General features: G+C 40.5%; 1 protein-coding gene across 1 annotated transcript in view; it reads left to right on the forward strand.

The window, feature by feature from the left end:
- Positions 1 to 20,331, forward strand: part of LOC131956567 (uncharacterized) — a 151,822-nt gene extending 131,491 nt beyond the window's left edge. Inside the window, exons 32-43 of the mRNA XM_059321087.1 lie at positions 2,547 to 2,702; positions 4,226 to 4,357; positions 6,996 to 7,093; positions 8,477 to 8,523; positions 9,241 to 9,299; positions 9,918 to 9,974; positions 10,965 to 11,045; positions 13,543 to 13,614; positions 17,619 to 17,797; positions 18,068 to 18,142; positions 18,615 to 18,755; positions 19,689 to 20,331. Of these exons, the coding sequence (XP_059177070.1) occupies positions 2,547 to 2,702; positions 4,226 to 4,357; positions 6,996 to 7,093; positions 8,477 to 8,523; positions 9,241 to 9,299; positions 9,918 to 9,974; positions 10,965 to 11,045; positions 13,543 to 13,614; positions 17,619 to 17,797; positions 18,068 to 18,142; positions 18,615 to 18,755; positions 19,689 to 19,887 (1,296 nt within the window). The 3' untranslated portion in view covers positions 19,888 to 20,331. The remainder of the gene's footprint in view (positions 1 to 2,546; positions 2,703 to 4,225; positions 4,358 to 6,995; positions 7,094 to 8,476; positions 8,524 to 9,240; positions 9,300 to 9,917; positions 9,975 to 10,964; positions 11,046 to 13,542; positions 13,615 to 17,618; positions 17,798 to 18,067; positions 18,143 to 18,614; positions 18,756 to 19,688) is intronic.
- The last annotated feature ends 1,699 nt before the right edge of the window (positions 20,332 to 22,030 follow it).

Genomic DNA, 22,030 nt, shown 5'->3' on the forward strand with positions numbered 1-22,030 from the left:
AGATAAACTCTACTTCGTCTGCCGGGCCATGTGTTTTGGGCACTAACGGGAAAAGTTTCCGAGATGAAACAAGTGTTAGTTTACAAGAGTTTGTTTAGATGGTGAACTGGGTAGAAATAAAACCCTATGACTACTATATAGGGGGTCTCTTATTTCCTTTAGGTCTGGTCACGCAGCACTGTGATACACTGAACACACTCTGACAGTACTCTTGTGATCTGCATATCTGTCACATCATTCTAGAACCTTCTATTACATAACTTAACGTCACTTGTCATGATAGTTTACACGGCTCATGAATTTCCTCACACCCGTGTTTTACCCAGCTCTACTAGTTATCTCCCCTATGAAGATTTATCTCCCTTGTCACAACTCCCTGCCAGTGTTACCCCCCTCAGCAGTGCTTTAACTGTAACACATTGCTGTATTGTATGTTTCTAATAAACTACCGTGTTGTGTGTAGCTTACCTAACGGGCGTGTGCACGGGGACGGCGTGGTCGGAAGGGAGAGCGTATGATTACTAAGTCCCGAGTTCGATCTCCGGACATAGGAGTTTCGTTAGCTGGGGACAGCAAACCATCTAGGAGAGAAAACGCCAAAATCTATCAACTGCTGCCCTGTAGTTTATCGGTTGAACTAAAGCTATGGAAGCAAATCCAGAGAGTAATCAGCCAGAAGTATATGTCAACGTAGTATAACCTACTGACGCGTAATACTTGTATTAAAGAAATTCACTGTAACATTACAACGAACGATGAAGAAAAAGGCGTGTATAGTTGTAGGTGCCACAACTCGTGAATCTGTTCCACGAGGGATATTGTAATGGGGTAGAGGGACACACGGCTTTTAATGCCACAACACGCGCGAACAAAACGAGCGACACGTTTGATGTTTACCCTCAGACCAATCAATAGATGATCCGTGTCTATAGATGTGCTGATGTTTACATAGTTATGGTGGCTTGTTTACAAATATGCTAACGGCTGGGTACGTTTTAGTAATAAAGGGTCATCTTCGCTAAGTACAGTATGCAATTAAACAATTAGTCAACCAAATTTATTTCAGTGTTCACATAACTTTTATTTTAAAATGTTACCGCTATTTTGTTTTCACTTTATACACCGTATGGTGAAAGATAATTCAGTAGAATCTAAATTAGTTAGTCGTAAAAAAAAAAAAAAACTGTTCTAATGAAAAATCTAACTTTGAGCAATTTGCCTTGACATGTTCGCTTTAGTATTCCAGTTTCCATCATCAGTTTGTGAGGAGTGATACAAATTTACAATAATAATACTTTGTTTCTCATGTTATTTCATTCATTGAAAATATTAGTGGGGTCTGCGTGAGTCTTACCAAAAGACAACGAAACTGAGATAGATTAAATAGAAAGGCATTCGTTTTTGGTACTTTATTTTTTTTTTAATTAGAGCTGCAAAAAATCAGATGCATTGAATCATTAGCTAAGCTATAAATCAGTTTTTATGAACTAATTGTGTTTCCGGATCTCTGTTAGTGCCTGCCTAAAGAATAAAAAATTAGTCGTAAACATTGCAGTTGTTTGATAGAAATTCTGTTCACACATTGTGTCGTACACATGCATAGTCGTGGTGTATGTTGGTTTTAGAGGGGACAAATGTAATATATTAAGACTGGGGCATAAAAGAACAGCTTGGGTAAAAAAGTAATACATTTTTCCAAGTTATCGCCCCTTACACAAGCCAAATTGGGTGTTGTCATGTTAGAAAATTTTGCGTCGAGATTTTAGTTTAATGGTTTGCTGTCCGGCTAACATGTAGTATTCGATATTTGTTTATAAGATCGGTCCTCTTTATCCCTTGTCATGTATCCAGAGTGAATTGTTTTGGTCAATGTAATGTTCGTATTTAGCGTATTTTGTTGTGTAAAATAAACGCTAGTTTGTGCATGTTTTCTTCTTTAAACTTAATCTTTTACCTGTTCTGTGGTGAATCAACGTTGTCCCTGGGGCTAAAAGGTTGGGTTTTTAATGGGAATCAAGGCAGATTATGAAGGTTTACCTGTCATAGAGGAGATGTGTAGATGTCTGGCTATTTAGCCAACTGTACCTGGTGTATTACATAAGTGTAGATGTATGGCTATTTAGCCACTGTACCTGGTGTATTACATAAGTGTAGATGTCTGGCTATTTAGCCACTGTACCTGGTGTATTACATAAGTGTAGATGTCTGGCTATTAGGCCACTGTACCTGTTGTTTAAACTATGAACTTGGCTACTCCACAGAGTAAATTTATCAGCCTCTCCCTAACCTTTAAACTATGAACTTGGTCTATTCCACAGAGTAAATTTATCAGCCTCTCCCTAACCTTTAAACTATGAACTTGGTCTATTCCACTGAGTAAATTTATCAGCCTCTCCCTAACCTTTAAACTATGAACTTGGTCTATTCCACTGAGTAAATTTATCAGCGTCTCCCTAACCTTTAAACTATGAACTTGGTCTATTCCACAGAGTAAATTTATCAGCCTCTACCTCGTCTTTAAACTATGAACTTGGTCTATTCCACAGAGTAAATTTATCAGCCTCTCCCTCGCCTTTAAGACTGACAAGCTGACCTTGGACCAGAGGGTCAGCGTGCAGGAGAGGTCGCGAGATTTGGCCGAGCAGAACGTGGACAAGGAGCTGAATGGGTTGAGGGAAGCTGTGGAGGTACTGTGGGCATTGGTTGATCGGTTTGGGTGGTTTGTGTACATGTTGGGGGCTGTGTACATGTGGTGGGGCTGTGTACATGTGGTGGGGCTGTGTACATGTAGTGGGGCTGTGTACATGTGGTGGGGCTGTGTACATGTGGTGGGGCTGTGTACATGTGGAGGTGTGTGTACATGGGGTGGGGCAGTGTACATGTGGTGGGGCAGTGTACATGGGGTGGGGCAGTGTACATGGGGTGGGGCAGTGTACATGGGGTGGGGCAGTGTACATGGGGTGGGGCAGTGTACATGGGGTGGGGCAGTGTACATGGGGTGGGGCAGTGTACATGGGGTGGGGCTGTGTACATGGGGTGGGGCAGTGTACATGGGGTGGGGCAGTGTACATGGGGTGGGGCAGTGTACATGGGGTGGGGCAGTGTACATGGGGTGGGGCAGTGTACATGGGGTGGGGCAGTGTACATGGGGTGGGGCTGTGTACATGGGGTGGGGCTGTGTACATGGGGTGGGGCAGTGTACATGTGGTGGGGCAGTGTACATGGGGTGGGGCAGTGTACATGGGGTGGGGCTGTGTACATGGGGTGGGGCAGTGTACATGGGGTGGGGCAGTGTACATGGGGTGGGGCAGTGTACATGGGGTGGGGCAGTGTACATGGGGTGGGGCAGTGTACATGGGGTGGGGCAGTGTACATGGGGTGGGGCAGTGTACATGGGGTGGGGCAGTGTACATGGGGTGGGGCAGTGTACATGGGGTGGGGCAGTGTACATGGGGTGGGGCAGTGTACATGGGGTGGGGCAGTGTACATGGGGTGGGGCAGTGTACATGGGGTGGGGCAGTGTACATGGGGTGGGGCAGTGTACATGGGGTGGGGCAGTGTACATGGGGTGGGGCAGTGTACATGGGGTGGGGCAGTGTACATGTGGAGGTGTGTGTATTTGTGACAGGGTGCTGATGGTGTGTACATGTGTGGGATTTGGATGACCTTTGTACATGTGGAGAGGGTGTACATGTGGTGGGGTGTGGATGGTGTGTACAAATTGAGAGGGTGTGCATGTGGTGGGGTGTGGATGGTCTGTGTACATGTGGTGGGTTGTAATAGTAAGGTTTCCTTTAAAACCTGACGGACTACTTACGGGGCAAGTGAAGTAGAGTTCACTTGTTTCTGTTACCTCGGCATATGAAAGGATACTGTGGTCAGCACTATGCCAAGCCACCTTTACTTACCCTAACGTGAGTTAGGTACCCATCAGAGCTGGGTGCACTCAGGGACGGGCGACTGACTTAAACTTGGATTCGAACTCGAGACTTACGGGTTAGCAGTCCAGTTGTCTGCAGCTAGGCAACTCCCTCCCATTGTGGTGGGGTGTGGATGGTCTAATTTTATGTGGATGGTCTGTGGTCATCTATATTATTTTTAAATAATTGTGAGATAATGTCTATGTATTTGAAGAGATGAACGATTTATATGTATCAGTCTATATTTATATATTACAACCTCCATATAAGGAAATAGTGCAATATTCTCCCATTAAACCAATCAGGCACTTAATGAGGTGGTCACAGACCCCCAAGTGAGAGGGCTGATACAGAAGATGAGACAACATGTAGACATTCTAGAACAGGCTGCTGCCAGGGTCTCCAGCAGGGCGGAGGTGTTTGGTGCTGTCCAGCAGGTCAGTAGGGGGTGTCCTGTAGGTCAGTAGGGGGAGGGGTCTTGTCCTGTAGGTCAGTAGATGGTCTTGTCCTGTAGGTCAGTGGATGGTCTTGTCCTGTAGGTCAGTGGATGGTCTTGTCCTGTAGGTCAGTGGATGGTCTTGTCCTGTAGGTCAGTAGGGGGGTCTTGTCCTGTAGGTCAGTGGATGGTCTTGTCCTGTAGGTCAGTAGGGGGGTCTTGTCCTGTAGGTCAGTGGATGGTCTTGTCCAGTTGGTCAGTGGATGGTCTTGTCCTGTAGGTCAGTAGGGGGGTCTTGTCCTGTAGGTAAGTGGATGGTCTTGTCCTGTAGGTCAGTAGGGGGGTCTTGTCCTGTAGGTCAGTGGATGGTCTTGTCCTGTAGGTCAGTGGATGGTCTTGTCCTGTAGGTCAGTGGATGGTCTTGTCCTGTAGGTCAGTAGGGGGGTCTTGTCCTGTAGGTCAGTAGGGGGGTCTTGTCCTGTAGGTCAGTAGGGGGGTCTTGTCCTGTAGGTCAGTAGGGGGGTCTTGTCCTGTAGGTCAGTGGATGGTCTTGTCCTGTAGGTCAGTGGATGGTCTTGTCCTGTAGGTCAGTAGGTGGGGGGTCTTGTCCAGTTGGTCAGTGGATGGTCTTGTCCTGTAGGTCAGTGGATGGTCTTGTCCTGTAGGTCAGTAGGTGGGGGGTCTTGTCCAGTTGGTCAGTGGATGGTCTTGTCCTGTAGGTCAGTGGATGGTCTTGTCCTGTAGGTCAGTAGGTGGGGGGTCTTGTCCAGTTGGTCAGTGGATGGTCTTGTCCTGTTGGTCAGTAGGTGGTCTTGTCCTGTAGGTCAGTGGATGGTCTTGTCCTGTAGGTCAGTGGATGGTCTTGTCCTGTAGGTCATTGGATGGTCTTGTCCTATAGGTCAGTAGGGGGGTCTTGTCCTGTAGGTCAGTGGATGGTCTTGTCCTGTAGGTCAGTAGGTGGGGGGTCTTGTCCAGTTGGTCAGTGGATGGTCTTGTCCTGTAGGTCAGTGGATGGTCTTGTCCTGTAGGTCAGTAGGTGGTCTTGTCCTGTAGGTCAGTAGGTGGGGGGTCTTGTCCAGTTGGTCAGTGGATGGTCTTGTCCTGTAGGTCAGTGGATGGTCTTGTCCTGTAGGTCAGTAGGTGGTCTTGTCCTGTAGGTCAGTGGATGGTCTTGTCCTGTAGGTCAGTGGATGGTCTTGTCCTGTAGGTCAGTGGATGGTCTTGTCCTGTAGGTCAGTGGATGGTCTTGTCCTGTAGGTCAGTGGATGGTCTTGTCCTGTAGGTCAGTGGATGGTCTTGTCCTGTAGGTCAGTAGGTGGGGTTTTGTTCTGTAGGTCAGTAGGGGGGTCTTGTCCAGTCGGTCAGTAGGGGGGGTCTTGTCCTGTTGGTCAGTAGGGGGGTCTTGTCCTGTAGGTCAGTAGGTGGGGGGTCTTGTCCAGTTGGTCAGTGGATGGTCTTGTCCTGTAGGTCAGTGGATGGTCTTGTCCTGTAGGTCAGTAGGTGGGGTTTTGTTCTGTAGGTCAGTAGGGGGGTCTTGTCCAGTCGGTCAGTAGGGGGGGTCTTGTCCTGTTGGTCAGTAGGGGGGTCTTGTCCTGTAGGTCAGTAGGTGGGGGGTCTTGTCCAGTTGGTCAGTGGATGGTCTTGACCTGTAGGTCAGTGGATGGTCTTGTCCTGTTGGTCAGTAGGGGGGTCTTGTCCTGTAGGTCAGTAGGTGGGGGGTCTTGTCCAGTTGGTCAGTGGATGGTCTTGACCTGTAGGTCAGTGGATGGTCTTGTCCAGTCGGTCAGTAGGGGGGGTCTTGTCCTGTAGGTCAGTAGGGGGTCTTGTCCTGTAGGTCAGTAGGGGGGTCTTGTCCTGTAGGTCAGTAGGGGGGTCTTGTCCAGTCGGTCAGTAGGGGGGGTCTTGTCCTGTAGGTCAGTAGGTGGGTCTTGTCCAGTAGGTCAGTAGAGGGGGGGTCTTGTCCTGTAGGTCAGTAGGTGGTCTTGTCCAGTTGGTCAGTAGGTGGTCTTGTCCAGTTGGTCAGTAGATGGGGGTCTTGTCCAGTTGGTCAGTAGAGGGGGTCTTGTCCTGTAGGTCAGTAGGGGGTCTTAGGTTTGGCACTGTCCAGTCTATGGTCTTATATTTAGACATAATGTAAACCTAGTAATATTTCTCTTCATCTTGCTGTTATTTCTCTACACACATTTCTCTTCCTTGTACTGGTGAGTGATAAAGGTAAAGAGATTCCAGACTGAAGTGGAATCATGTGGCAGAGTCCCGCTCACGCTGTTGTTGATTGAAAACACATTATTTCAAGCCATTTCAAGGGGAATGTGCTTGTAATAAAATGCTAATTTTTTTTTTAAATCTCCACCGTCATTTTTCTATATAAACTGTTGACTCTAATATTGACTGTATTGTTTAACTGTTGACAAGTGTTGACTTTATAGTGTTGACTCTAGTGTTCAACTGTTGACTAATGTTGACTGCATTATTCAACTGTTAACTCTATTGTTGACTGTAGTGTTCAACTGTTGACTCTATTGTTGACTGTAGTGTTCAACTGTTGACTCTAGTGTTGACTGTAGTGTTCAACTGTTGACTCTAGTGTTGACTAGTGTTAACTGTAGTGTTCACGTGCTGATGTTTGTTGTTGCCAGGAGAGGAGGATGTGTAAGGCCATGGAGGTGATGGTGCTGTACACAGAGAACCTGCGGAGGATAAGAGAGAAGGAGGAGTCAGAGCTGATGGAGGCCAGGTATACATTCACTCACATGGTATACTTTCATTCACATGGTATACTTTCATTATCTTGTTGCTTCTCATAGTATACATTAATTCTCTTCATGCTTCACATAGTATCTTCTTCGTTCTTAATTTTAAATGTTGGAAGGTTCTCCCTCCAACACAATTATTTCATGTCATCTTGTTATGTGCCATACAGGCAGTTTCACACATTATACATTCATTGTCTTGCTGCTTCACAAGGTATACATTTTGTGTTGGAGGTGGATCTGACAGATCCTTGTAAGCCTGAGTTTAATGGTGTAGCTAATCACAGTTAACTGCTCATTATAAGCATGTCAAAGTAATATTTAGCCAAAATATGTTTAGTAAATTGACTTTCCCTAACTTATAACTGGTTAGCTTCTGAATATGACTTGAGATTTGGACTTCAGACATTCAGGTTTTTGCACTTTCGGCCATGTTGACTTCTTTCATTTAAAAATTCTATCACCAGTACTTGCGTTCAGATCACTTGACTTTAGTTTGAGATTTATAATGTTGCACTATTGGCCATGTTTACTTGACACCCTATAAAAATCAGCTGTGGTTTTGTTCTACTCTTTTAACATTACCTGAAAGTGTGTGTAGTTTAACTGTTTACACCTATGTTTGTGTAGAGTTATACTGTTTACACATAAGAGCTGTCCCTGTTATTTATTTGTATGCACCTGTACTTCAGTCGATTCTTGATGTTTGTTTTGGTTGCTGTTTGATGTGCCACATGGTGATGGAGTCAGGTGCTCTACTTGCCAGTTCAAAGACCTGCTTTCCTCAGAGTCTGATATTTGATGTCACTGGACCTTAGCCAACCTGCTCTGTACCTCATGACCCCCATCATAAAGACACTCAGACACTCGGATGTTGTTGTTAGACAAATAAGTCAGTACATACTGCTGTGGAACTAGGATTTAGATTGAATTTTCCATCAGTGAAAAAAATATGTCATGCTTTGTCAAACTTTTTTATTACACAAATAATGAAACATGCTAGACTTATCAATAAAACTTGTTCTGCACAGAGTGTGAAACATGTTCCCGACTTGGCATAAAATAGGTTCCAAACTTAGCATAAAACATGTTCCAAACTTAGCATAAAACATGTTCCAAACTTAGCATAAAACATGTTCCACTTACAGTGGCAATGAATCTTGCCACCATACTTTAGTTAACTCCATGCCTAAAGAGCCAGCACTAATCTGTGTATGACAGTTCTCTGGTTAACTTGTGTAGCTCTAGATCTACCAGCTGTCATGCTCTGTTATCTTAGTTGTTTACCTTATGTTGTTACCTCATTACTCTGCAATGTTTAAACCTACCACCATTTTAAAACATGTTTTACCTTTTTTTATTTGAAGAAAAATATTAAGTGAAAGATCAAACAATGGCTACAGCCTGGATGGAGGTATGTTTTCAATTCTGCTTTGTGTTGTTGTTGTTTTAATAAATCATTTCATTTGGCTTAAATCACATTTTTAGAATATTTTTATTTTGAATTACTAAATTATGCTTTGGATTTAACTTCTTTGATTTAAATTTTTGGCTTTTATTTTGATAAGACTGTTTATATTTCATGTTTGTTCATCTGTTCAACACTTGCTATGTTAAACGTTAGCTAAATCTTTATCTCATTTTATAACTAAATCTTGTGGAATTCCATTAATTCAGACAGCTTTTGTTATAAGGCCTAAATCGTATAAATCAAAATTATCTACTTTGTGAAAACTTACTTTTGACCAGTTTCAAAAAGCCAAAAAAGTTTACTTTTATTGGTCAACTGCAGCACAAGATTAAACTGTCCACACACAAAAATAAACAATTCTTCTTGAAATGTCTTACTTATAATTTTTGCTGTCTGTAAATGCTGATAATATATCCACTATGCAAAGTAGCTATTGATCTCTTACAGTGTTTTTTAAACATTTTTTTTAAGTTCATTACACATTAAAAACCCAAGTAGAATTTTTATTATTTTAGGTTACATTCTAGTCATTGTGTATTTTAAGAGAGAGGTATTGTAAATATCACTAGGTTAGTGTGTGAACTCTAGTCTCTACATTTATTGATCACATGATGTGATTATTGAAGTGTGAAAACTAATTCTGTTTCTTCCACCCGGCAGACTCCAGCCCTAGCAGAAGATCAATGTCCGTGTGCGGGGTCAATGCTATTGGCAGGCCGGTCAGTATTTTCTTCTCTGTGCATTTTGACAGGGTTTTGTTTAAATGGGAGAGAAAATCACAGATAGAACGAATGGTTGCGCCTTTGTGACTTTTTTTAGCAATAAGAGATTCATAGTGGCGGGGGGGGGGGGGCATTGTGGGATGTTCTGGTCATGGAGTGCCTATTTCAATAAATTATTTTTACTGTAAACTCTTTGCCGACTGTTGCCTAATTTATCCTCTAGAAATGGAAACACTGCCTCTCTTGAAGGGTATAATGAAGCATTTATTTAAAAAAATAAGTCAGTAGAGTTGTCTAATTTAGAAGTAACCATAGCAAGATTTTAATTGACCATTTATTTCTTTTTGGCTTCTAGAGGGTTAAATTACCTGCGGTAGATGTTAATACACCATTTTTTAGCGCAATTTCCATTCTGGAGAATTGCGTTTATTAACCCGTCATTTCTGGATGTATGAATGAATGGATGGACGGATGGATGTGTGTCCGCAGCTTTAAGTCGTATCTCCTCCTCAACGAAGCAATATCGATGACTAGTTTTTATTTTGATTGTTAGAGGGTGAGTTAAATTACCTGCGTTAGATGCTAATACACCATTTATTTCCTCTTGCCTGCTAGCCTGCTAGGGTGTTAAATTACCCTATGAATGAAGCTGGGGACAATCCTGACTCTTTTGTAAGATCTATCTTAGCAGTTCAAATGGTGTTTGATTTTTTTTTTTTTTTAATTCTATTTTTATAAGTGTTTTGCTTTTATTTTTAAGTAACTCTAGCAGATTTCTTAGTAGCTTTTGAGTTTTATTGTAAATCGATGTGACAGAAATGTTTTTGAAGAAAAATAACTTTAGAAGATTTAATAAGTGGCTTTGTTTAGCATTTTAGAGTTTTATTTTTCAAGGATGTAACTGTAATGTTTATTTATAACTGGAGAAAAATAACAAAATATTTTTTTATTTGGTTTTTTTTTAGCACTTTTGAGTTTTATTTTTTAATGACATAACTGTAATGTGTATTTATAACGAGAAAAATAACTAAATATTTTTAGTATCTTTGTTTTAGCGCTTTTGAGTTTTATTTTCTAGGCTGTAACAGCTATGTTTATTCATAAACTTGGACCTTCCGTTTAGCTTTAGTTTTGTGTGGAATTTTTTAATCGCTGTTTGTTGTTAACTTTTAGATTCCAAACTGCTTCGTTTCAACTAAATAAAGGTTGTAGTGAGATCAGTAGTAATTATTAGATTTGAATTCACAATAGATTTTAAAATTAAATTTTTTTTTTTTAAATTGTGTGCTTTGTTTATTTTTTTTTTAACTAAAATCTATTCAACACTGAGCTATGGTTAAAAAAAAAGCTATGTTGTTTGTTTTTTTCTAGTCACTAAATGTGATATATCACTAGTCACTTGGGTGTTGTTCACTATATTATCTATGTAGAAACTTTTTTCTCAACATAGCACTACATTTTTATCTCAGTTTTCTAAGCACTTCTGAAAAAAAAAACTATATAAATTTAAAAGCACTGATGTGTTAGTGAGAAATCTGTGTAAATCTATGGGAAATTTTATACTTGGCTTGTGTTGTTTATTATAAGTTGTCAAACCATGAAAACCATTGCTATCTATGGATGCATGATTTAATTAAAAAAATGATTGTACCATCTGAACAGATCAGGCGCAGGAGTGAAATAGCTCTACCCAGAGTTCTAGGGGGCTCAGGTAGTCCTTCACTCACCCTCTCACCCAACATGGTAAGTTTGTTGTTTGTTGTCCATAGTTGTATGGTGGGTAGATGGGGGCTTTATGCTAGAGCTGGTAGGTGGTGACATTAGGGTATGTTTGGTAGGTGGGGACATTAGGGTATGGCTGGTAGGTGGGGACATGAACTGGTAGGTGGGGACATGAGCTAGTAGGTGGGGACATTAGCTGGTAGGTGGGGACATTAGCTGGTAGGTGGGGACATTAGCTGGTAGGTGGGGACATTAGGGGCAGCTGGTAGCTGGGGACATTAGCTGGTAGCTGGGGACATTAGCTGGTGGGTGGGGACATTAGGGTATGGCTGGTAGGTGGGGACATTAGCTGGTAGGTGGGGACATTAGGGTATGTTTGGTAGGTGGGGACATTAGGGTATGGCTGGTAGGTGGGGACATGAACTGGTAGGTGGGGACATGAGCTAGTAGGTGGGGACATTAGCTGGTAGGTGGGGACATTAGCTGGTAGGTGGGGACATTAGGGGCAGCTGGTAGCTGGGGACATTAGCTGGTAGCTGGGGACATTAGCTGGTGGGTGGGGACATTAGGGTATGGCTGGTAGGTGGGGACATTAGCTGGTAGGTGGGGACATGAGCTGGTAGGTGGGGACATGAGCTGGTAGGTGGGGACATTAGGGTATGGCTGGTAGGTGGGGACATGAACTGGTAGGTGGGGACATGAGCTAGTAGGTGGGGACATTAGCTGGTAGGTGGGGACATTAGCTGGTAGGTGGGGACATTAGCTGGTAGGTGGGGACATTAGGGGCAGCTGGTAGCTGGGGACATTAGCTGGTAGCTGGGGACATTAGCTGGTGGGTGGGGACATTAGGGTATGGCTGGTAGGTGGGGACATTAGCTGGTAGGTGGGGACATTAGCTGGTAGGTGGGGACATTAGCTGGTAGGTGGGGACATTAGCTGGTAGGTGGGGACATTAGCTGGTAGGTGGGGACATTAGGGTATGGCTGGTAGGTGGGGACATTAGCTGGTAGGTGGGGACATGAGCTGGTAGGTGGGGACATGAGCTGGTAGGTGGGGACATTAGCTGGTAGGTGGGGACATGAGCTAGTAGGTGGGGACATTAGGGTATGGCTGGTAGGTGGGGACATTAGCTGGTAGGTGGGGACATTAGGGTATGGCTGGTAGGTGGGGACATGAGCTGGTAGGTGGGGACATGAGCTGGTAGGTGGGGACATGAGCTGGTAGGTGGGGACATGAGCTGGTAGGTGGGGACATTAGGGTATGGCTGGTAGGTGGGGACATTAGCTGGTAGGTGGGGACATTAGCTGGTAGGTGGGGACATGAGCTGGTAGGTGGGGACATGAGCTGGTAGGTGGGGACATGAGCTGGTAGGTGGGGACATGAGCTGGTAGGTGGGGACATGAGCTGGTAGGTGGGGACATTAGCTGGTAGGTGGGGACATTAGCTGGTAGGTGGGGACATTAGCTGGTAGGTGGGGACATTAGGGTATGGCTGGTAGGTGGGGACATTAGCTGGTAGGTGGGGACATTAGCTGGTAGGTGGGGACATTAGGGGCAGCTGGTAGCTGGGGACATTAGCTGGTAGCTGGGGACATTAGCTGGTGGGTGGGGACAGAAGACTACAGCTGGTAGAATCAACCTGATAAATACTGTAATTAACAGCCACTGGAGAATGTAAGAGTGCAAAGATTGTGTTCTATTGACCTGCTAGCATTGTCCTCAATGTGGTACAGGGCTGGTTACCTAAGTTTCTCCTTTACTGCTTCACAACTGCCTCTGCCAACAACAACCTTAACTGCTTACATGCCCGCTACACTCAGCATTTTTCACTTTCTCATGGATTCTGGGCTTTCTCATTCAAAACTGACCACATGCTTTGTAAACTAAATGTTAGTTAGCCTACAGGTTTTATCTAAATCTTGACACTTGATATGTTAAAAACATTTAAAATAAAATTATTTGTGACCACATCTAGGGGACATGTCAAATTTAGTTTAGTCCAAAGTTTTTAATTTAAGCAAGTTGATGTTAGGTTTTTAACATCTTGCTTGGTTGCCTGATTCAAATCACATCAATGTTGAGGTCTAATTCAATGTAACTTCAGCATTCTCTTCTCTATTAATCTGGGCTGTCAAACTTTGGAATGTGGGTGGGGGTCTGCATGGGAGTGTGGGGCAGTGGTGTAGAGAGGTCGGGTGTCACCCGGTGCGGCACTTAATGGTGTCACCCCCCAGAGGCATAGCGACCCTTCCCGGGGACAAACTTTCGATTGACAAACTTCCCGGGGACAAACCCCCCCCTCTCAAACTTTCATTTTTCTCTATATTTTGCTATTTGGTACCTTGGTGTCACCCCCCCCTAAATGGTGTCACCCGGTGTGGTCCGCACCCCGCCCCCCCTCGCTACGCCTCTGGGGTGGGGTCACATGGCATGGGAGGGTGGGGTCACACGGGCAGAGCATGCTACTGTGAACTGACTTGACCTGAGAAGAACTAAAAGAGTTTGCCCTACATCACTAGGAGAGCGCCAGTCCCTCTGTGGAGCGCTCCAGCAACTTGCTGGCTGTGGCTGGATATAACGAGGGAGGGGAGGTAAGAATGGTAACAGCTGAGGCATCACACTTTGAGGAGTTCTGTTTCTTGTTTTTTTTTTATTTTTTTAGCAAGATTGGAGGTTATGAATGGGAATCATGATTTTAGCTCAAAAACTTTTTTTTTTTAAATTTAACTTACCATGAATATAGTAGACCTACAGGCTTATTCTGTTAATTTAAATTTGAAACAAGTCATTGGTATCTATAAGCTAATCAGGTGAATCCTGTGTGTATTGTGCCTTGGTATCTATAAAACATGGAGCTATGAAATTAAAAGATTACCCACCAGACCAGAACCTCTAATCTAGTTTAACTGTTGGTTGTTGTGCTGACCATATTTCAGTGCCACTTCATGCCAAAGCTACAAACTTTATTTGCTCTCAACTAACTGCTAACTGGATGCCCTAACTATCATTTTAAAAACACTTTTCATGCTATATTTGTAACAAATCTACTAACAGCATCAGCTTGATTTCAGCCTTTGTTAAAGTTGAAAACAGAATTTGAAACTATTTTCTTTAAGCCATTAGAAAATGTAATATTAGTTGGTTTGAAGCTTTAGTTTTGTAAGTTTTGAGGTAATCTGTGTGGTCAAGATATTGTAAAGAAAATATGCAAATTTGTTTTTATATTTGTGTTGACATTTATTCCATGTAGGCCCATTTGTTTATTTATTTCACTTCATATTAATATTTATTATATTTTATTACACAAATATTTTGTTTACAATACTTTTCATCAATTTTTATATTTTGTCTTTTCATTTTATCCTACATTTTTTTACTGTAACCTCTGTTTATATTTGTATATTATTTATCACTATTACACTTCATTCCATATATTTCTGTCTCTACTTCTACATCTACTACCATCAGAGATTATGAAGGACATGGGAAATTAGAAAACAGAAACAAAATAATCCTTTTCATTATGGTAGTAAGGCTTGCGTCAATGACTTATGTTAAAAATCTCTCATGTGATGTAGTGGTTAAAAATACTTGATAAGTTGGCTTTCTTTTCCTCAGTATTTATAGATCTGTTGCTCACAAATGTCTTTGTGGCATATTTTCTGGTAGGCTCCATGTTTATCATATACATAGGAAGGTAGCTTTTTTCTCATCCAAGCGGCAGAAAGTAGTCCCATCTTCAAGGCTTTTTATTTATTTTTTTTTAATTTGTTTTATTTATTTATTTGTAAATTAACCCAGATTTTATTTTCAATTTTCGCTAAAATTACCTCCCTTAAAATTTTATAGGCTACCATAGTGGTGTGGTGTGGAGTTATATTTAGAAACCTAGTTGAGCACATTAAAGCATTGCCTGTTAGGGTGTTAAAGTCTAGCTAGAGTTGTGTGGTGTACCCCTGATCTCATACAGTGTTTGCCTACATACTCCCATTATAAGTTCCTTGTGTCTTGCCTACATACTCCCACTATAAGTTCCTTGTGTCTTGCCTACATGCTCCCATTATAAGTTCCTTGTGTCTTGCCTACATACTCCCACTATAAGTTCCTTGTGTCTTGCCTACATGCTCCCACTATAAGTTCCTTGTGTCTTGCCTACATGCTCCCACTATAAGTTCCTTGTGTCTTGCCTACATACTCCCACTATAAGTTCCTTGTGTCTTGCCTACATACTCCCACTATAAGTTCCTTGTGTCTTGCCTACATACTCCCACTATAAGTTCCTTGTGTCTTGCCTACATGCTCCCACTATAAGTTCCTTGTGTCTTGCCTACATGCTCCCACTATAAGTTCCTTGTGTCTTGCCTACATGCTCCCACTATAAGTTCCTTGTGTCTTGCCTACATACTCCCACTATAAGTTCCTTGTGTCTTGCCTACATACTCCCACTATACGTTCCTTGCGTCTTGCCTACATACTCCCACTATAAGTTCCTTGTGTCTTGCCTACATGCTCCCACTATAAGTTCCTTGTGTCTTGCCTACATACTCCCACAATAAGTTCCTTGTGTCTTGCCTACATACTCCCACAATAAGTTCCTTGTGTCTTGCCTACATACTCCCACTATAAGTTCCTTGCGTCTTGCCTACATACTCCCACTATAAGTTCCTTGTGTCTTGCCTACATGCTCCCACTATAAGTTCCTTGTATCTTGCCTACATGCTCCCACTATAAGTTCCTTGTGTCTTGCCTACATGCTCCCACTATAAGTTCCTTGTGTCTTGCCTACATACTCCCACTATAAGTTCCTTGTGTCTTGCCTACATACTCCCACTATACGTTCCTTGCGTCTTGCCTACATACTCCCACTATAAGTTCCTTGTGTCTTGCCTACATGCTCCCACTATAAGTTCCTTGTGTCTTGCCTACATACTCCCACAATAAGTTCCTTGTGTCTTGCCTACATACTCCCACAATAAGTTCCTTGTGTCTTGCCTACATACTCCCACTATAAGTTCCTTGCGTCTTGCCTACATACTCCCACTATAAGTTCCTTGTGTCTTGCCTACATGCTCCCACTATAAGTTCCTTGTGTCTTGCCTACATGCTCCCACTATAAGTTCCTTGTGTCTTGCCTACATACTCCCACTATAAGTTCCTTGTGTCTTGCCTACATGCTCCCACTATAAGTTCCTTGTGTCTTGCCTACATACTCCCACTATAAGTTCCTTGCGTCTTGCCTACATACTCCCACAATAAGTTCCTTGTGTCTTGCCTACATACTCCCACAATAAGTTCCTTGTGTCTTGCCTACATACTCCCACTATAAGTTCCTTGTGTCTTGCTTACATACTCCCACTATAAGTTCCTTGTGTCTTGCCTACATGCTCCCACTATAAGTTCCTTGTGTCTTGCCTACATACTCCCACTATAAGTTCCTTGTGTCTTGCCTACATGCTCCCATTGTAAGTTCCTTGTGTCTTGGTCTGTATCAGTTGCCATAACCTAGTCGCCCACTCTATCTCATATAATATCTGCATAAATATTCCCACTATCACTATATGTTTATCCTTGTCTCTTGGTCCGTATTTGTTAATGAAACAAAGCCCATTTATTGCACAATATTGACCTTGCTATACATTATACTACCTCTGATTAATCAACAGCTTAAGTAGAAATGTCCCTATAAAGCAATGTGATATAGTAAACTTGTTGTTACCATCTACATTATTTCTACTAGGTTTTTTTTTTTTAAATAATTATCAGTAGGCTCTTTATTATTCTACACTAGATCATACAGTAATAGTTTTTCTATAGGGAAAATGGACCTAAATAAAAATAAAGTATTAAAAAAATTAAAAAATTAACTAGTCTCTAGCTGTTTTTTTTTTTTACATTGCTCAATAAATCCAAACATTATTTTTGTGGGTTTGAATTTCCAAGGTAGAATGTGTATCTTGTGGGAAAGACAGTTATGAGAAGTGGGTGAACTGAATTTTTAGGAACATTAATAAGTGGTATGCCAATGGCCACAGTGTTTTAAGGGACAATTGATTGATTAAATAATGGGAAAACTTTATACCATACACAACTTTTGGTCCCTCAGCTACTACATGTTCCCAGCTTGTTAACATTGGAGTTTGAAAACACATTTCTGTTAAAACTAAATTTTCTGAGACAATCGTTCTTAATTAAATGGTAAAATTGAGAAGGGATTGAGATAAAAAAGAAAGTAGATGATCACAATCTGAAGTATTATGTTTGTCAGCATGTCTGCTTCAGTCATGTGGGTTAGTTGTCAATGTTTTGGTTACCTTAATCCCTGTCTACCTTTAGGTAGCTTGAGGTTCATTTGTTTTTTTATATAATGTGGTAGAAATCTTTTTTTTTCTAAAAGGAATCTTTTTTTTTTTCTAAATCTAAAAACATAATTCATTCCATAAACTTACATCATGTTTATTCAAGCCATAAATGTTGAAGTGAAAAAAAAAATGTTGTAGAATTTACTTTTGTAAGGGGCTGTATTTTGGTCTTGACTTGGTGATTAACAGAGTGCTATCAATTGTTTCTATAGTCAGCTCTATTGTCTCTATGCCAGGATGCCAAGTCCAGGTTCCAGACTGCCGTAGCCAGCACCTCTATGCAAAATGCTGTGACAACCACCATGAAGAGGGTGTCAGGAGAGAGGCAGAGAGCCAGTTCTATGTGTTATACGCCTTCTCCCGTATCTCTAGTACCTTCATTGCTGTCAGCTTCAGGGGATGCAGGTGGCACCAGGTGAGTCACACCTTTTGTTGTTGTACCTTCCTTACCTTCACATAGCCAGGTTATCTACCTTATCGTCTTCATCATCACCATATAGGATACACCAAATAAATGGTATAAGGAATTTTAAACCTACCAACATAAAAATAAAGTTGGTTGTTTTTATTTTTATGGAGATGGATGTAGTGCTGTTGTTTTATTGTGTAGGTGTTTTTCCTCTTGTTTTATTTACCATTGCAGTATCAGTTTTGTAAATAAAATGTTCAATATTGTTTTCCTCAGCTTATCAGGGAAGGTGGATGAAAAGTCTGAAGGATTGAGGACAGTGTCTCATGAGGAAGAAGCTTTTAGAAAAGGGTTTGTTTTGTTAATTTAAAATTTTATTCAACTGTAACTAGTTTATTTTTTTTTATATTTGGTTAGTGTGCAACATGCAGCAAAGACTGTGGGATGACAAGCATAAAAAAGAAAACAAAACAAATGTTTTAAATATGAAAACTTGGTTCTTAGAAATATGCACCAACAGAAAACAGCAATAGCAAAAACAAAATGCACAAATACAAACAATAATAAAAATACACTTTAAAAACGTCATATTTCTTTTTTGTGTGCTGATTTCAAGAGCCTATCTTTCCAGTCACCTAAAAAATCCTTTGTTTATCCTTCTAAGTAAATTTACTTAGCTTGTTTTTTTTTATATTTCTCTGGGTGTTCTTTTTCACTAAACTCAACAGACTTAATTAACTGATTATTATATAGGATGGTAACCTACATGAGATCTTTGGGAAGTGAACATTGTAAAGAAAGCCTGGTATTTTGTACATTGTAGGTTTGAGGAGGGCTTAAAACACAAGCTGTCTCAAGAACTGAATGAACTAAGAGACCAGCAGAACTCCATTAGCCACAGCCTGGAGCATATGATGGACAGGGTGGAGCAGTCACAACAAGAGGAGGAGGAGTTACTCGCAAGGTACTAGAGTTACTGGCCCTTGGTCTTAGGACAAATCTGCAAAATCATTATCTTTTCATAAACTTGCCCAACAGTTTCTTTCAGGCATCTCCTCAGGGGGGGGGGGGGGGGGCAAGCCGTTAACAAAATAGACAAAATATGTACTTTATATAGCAAATATAGACTTTAACAATTGGTTGTGCACTAAAAATTGAAGTTAAAGGAGGATTTTTAATTAATTAATACTTTACAAACAGCTTATTTTCTCAACATATTCTAGTAATTATACATAGGTTCAATTTTTATATTCAGTAAGTGACATAGCTTGAAGATTTATAACTAAACTATAAACATTGCAGTGCATATACTAGCCAACTATATATTTTGAATTTGTAGAGGCCTATATATAGAAGTAACTTTAAACATTATTTTTATGACGTGTGGACAAAATTCCTAGCTTTTATTCTCCCAATGGCCAAACTCTCAAAGATGTTTTTTATGCTTGATTTTTTTTTCAAACATGGCATTTTGTTCCCCCAATGGCCAAACTCTCAAAGATGTTTTTTATGCTTGATTTTTTTTTCCGAACATGGCATTTTGTTCCCTTTTGGCCAAACTCTCAAAAATGGTTTTATTGCTCCTCAATTATGGCTTTTTATTCCCCCAGTGCCTAAACTACCAAAGATGGTTTTATTGCTCCTCAATTATGGCTTTTATTCCCCCATTGGCCAAAGTCTCAAAGATGGTTTTATTGCTCCTCCATTATGGCTTTTATTCCCCCATTAGCCAAACTCTGAAAGATGGTTTTATTGCTCCTCAATTATGGCTTTTATTCCCCCATGCCACTCTGAAAGATGGTTTTATTGCTCCTCAATTAAAGCTTATATTCCCCCAGTGACTATACTCTCATATGGTTTTATGGCTCCTCACTTATGGCTTTTATCCCCCCCACAGGCCCACAAGACTGGAGACTATGGTGAGTCTGGTGTCCAGGTTAAAGACCAGACTTGTCCACCACGACTGGAGGTCCAACAAGAAGGCCATCAGGAACATCGCTGGCGTCATCTTCGTCTTGCTGGCTGTTCTAATTGTCTTCCTCTCTCCCCCCATTTCAACAGTTGATGTAAGACATGTCACTAAACCTCCCCAGTAGATTGGTTGTATATTTTATATAGTTAATTTTTTTACAGTTATGTTAAGGTTTTATTACTAGCAATGCTACGGGCAGGTAATAATCAAAATGTTTTTTGTTGAGAGAATAAAGTTTAAAACAACGAACTGTATATTCTAAAAAAATTTTAGATATATGAGTGTGTGGTGTTTCATAGAAATCCAAATTAAAGTAAAATGTATTTTTTGTATATAAAAAACTAAACGTTGTTGATGAATATCTAACATTTTATTGAATTTGTCCTTGATGTACATATTTTATTATTTGTGTTGTGTACAGTTGATATAAGTCTCTGGCATTAGTACCTCTGCTCTTCCGGTTTCTAGTCAAAGGTTAGATACAATTTTATGCTTGGAGCTCTATAAAGCATTTGGCTTTTGGCTCATCTGCTAATGTAATGTTCATTCTTTCAAAAGCATTTCAGTGAGGCAGTTTTTTGTTGTTTTTTGGTAGAATTTTAAATTACCATACAATACATTGTAATAGAGTTTAAATGATTTTTTAAAACTCCATTTCTCTAAAGCTGCATAAAGATTTCTATAATTAGAATCTCCTGCAACTTTGTAAAATTACCCTTGAGCAGAAAATCAGTGGAGTGTTCAAATTCATTAAAATCAAAGCTGACATCAAAATTTATTTCTGTACTTGGGTCTTCACATAAGTTGGTGTGCATTGACTTATCACACAAGGGTCATCTATTGATAAAGTGAATGCTCTCCCCTAAAAAAGGGTAGATAATTGATTAATTTGATGCAAACACTTTGTCCATATTTTTTAAATTACATTGTTTTTTTTTATGTACGAGTCATTTTTTCTCAATTTAGAACCATTTCTACCAGCTTAAATTGGTCAGAATTCTCTGAAGACGAAGCAGTTATCTCTAAATTTCTAAATAAAATAAATTAGCACTTGTAAAGACTTATATAAATAGTAGAAGGGGAGATAACTTCATTGTAAAAAAGAGACATGTGCGTTATTGTTGAATGCATAATCTGAAGATTTAGTAGAAGATATGGGCAATGTTAGTAGAAGTAATACTCATCTTAGGTTGACTTTCACATGGAACATTAGCTAGATACACTTTCAAAGTTTTTGATAGTAAAAAGCTTTTTAAAAGTTTTGATTGTTAGAATAGTTTTTAAAAAATTTTTGAAAGAAGCCTTTCTTTAAAAAAAAAAAGCCTAGATGCAATGAGATAAATATAAATTACCTTCAGTTGTTGTTTGTAAAAACATTTTTTGTTTTAGTAGCCAAGAGAATAGTTGATTTTATAGTTTTTGTTCATTTAAAAATTAAATTTACGTTTTTATGTTGTATTCAATTGATGGCCATGAATGAGTGTTTTCCTATTGGTAAGATCTCAAATTTTCATTCTCAAACAAGGTCTTGGAATATATATCTTATTTTGACCATAATAAAATGTTTGTCAATTAACTTGTACTAGACTTAGAGGCATTTTATTTTTATGCCTTGATCAGATTAATTCTACTTACCAGATGTAGTGCAAATTGAATTTGATTGAAACTGTCTTCTTTAAATTAAATAAAGATAGAAATATGTTTGGTGTTATTTTGAAAATTTTAAACAATTGTTTTTATGATTTAAAAGAAAAATTAAAAGCTGTAGCATTATTTTTATGGTTTTATAGTCTGGAGGTCAATATTTTAATTTCTAGAGGATGTCTTGTGTTATTAAATGTAAACACTGTACTGCTGCTATAGTGATGTAACACATTGCTAGCCTGGAAGGTTTGTTGTGATGTGTATGGTAGTATCTTCTAGAAGCAGTTGTGGTGTGTCAAAAGTGGGGGGGGGGGGGGGCTGCAGACTTCCCTGGGCGACACCATCCAAGGTGGTATCAACAAGGCACAAAGTGCTGAAAATTTGCCACAAAATAACATCATACTACAGATGGGGGACGCCACCCAGGCAAAAGTAGCTAATTGTACATTGAAAACCATTACATACACCATTAAGCATTTCATGACACCATCCACCAGAGAGATGGTGGGGGGGGGGGGGTGACACATTACCACACTAAAGGATACTTGTCCTAGTGGCACCACTGCCTAGAAGTTTGTTGTTTTGTAACTTGGTTAACTGTTGTTTTTTAACTTGAGCGTAGG

The sequence above is a fragment of the Physella acuta genome, unplaced genomic scaffold (genome assembly GCF_028476545.2).
Source record: "Physella acuta isolate Inbredline_101_S28 unplaced genomic scaffold, ASM2847654v3 ptg001160l, whole genome shotgun sequence".
Lineage (NCBI taxonomy): Eukaryota > Metazoa > Mollusca > Gastropoda > Physidae > Physella > Physella acuta.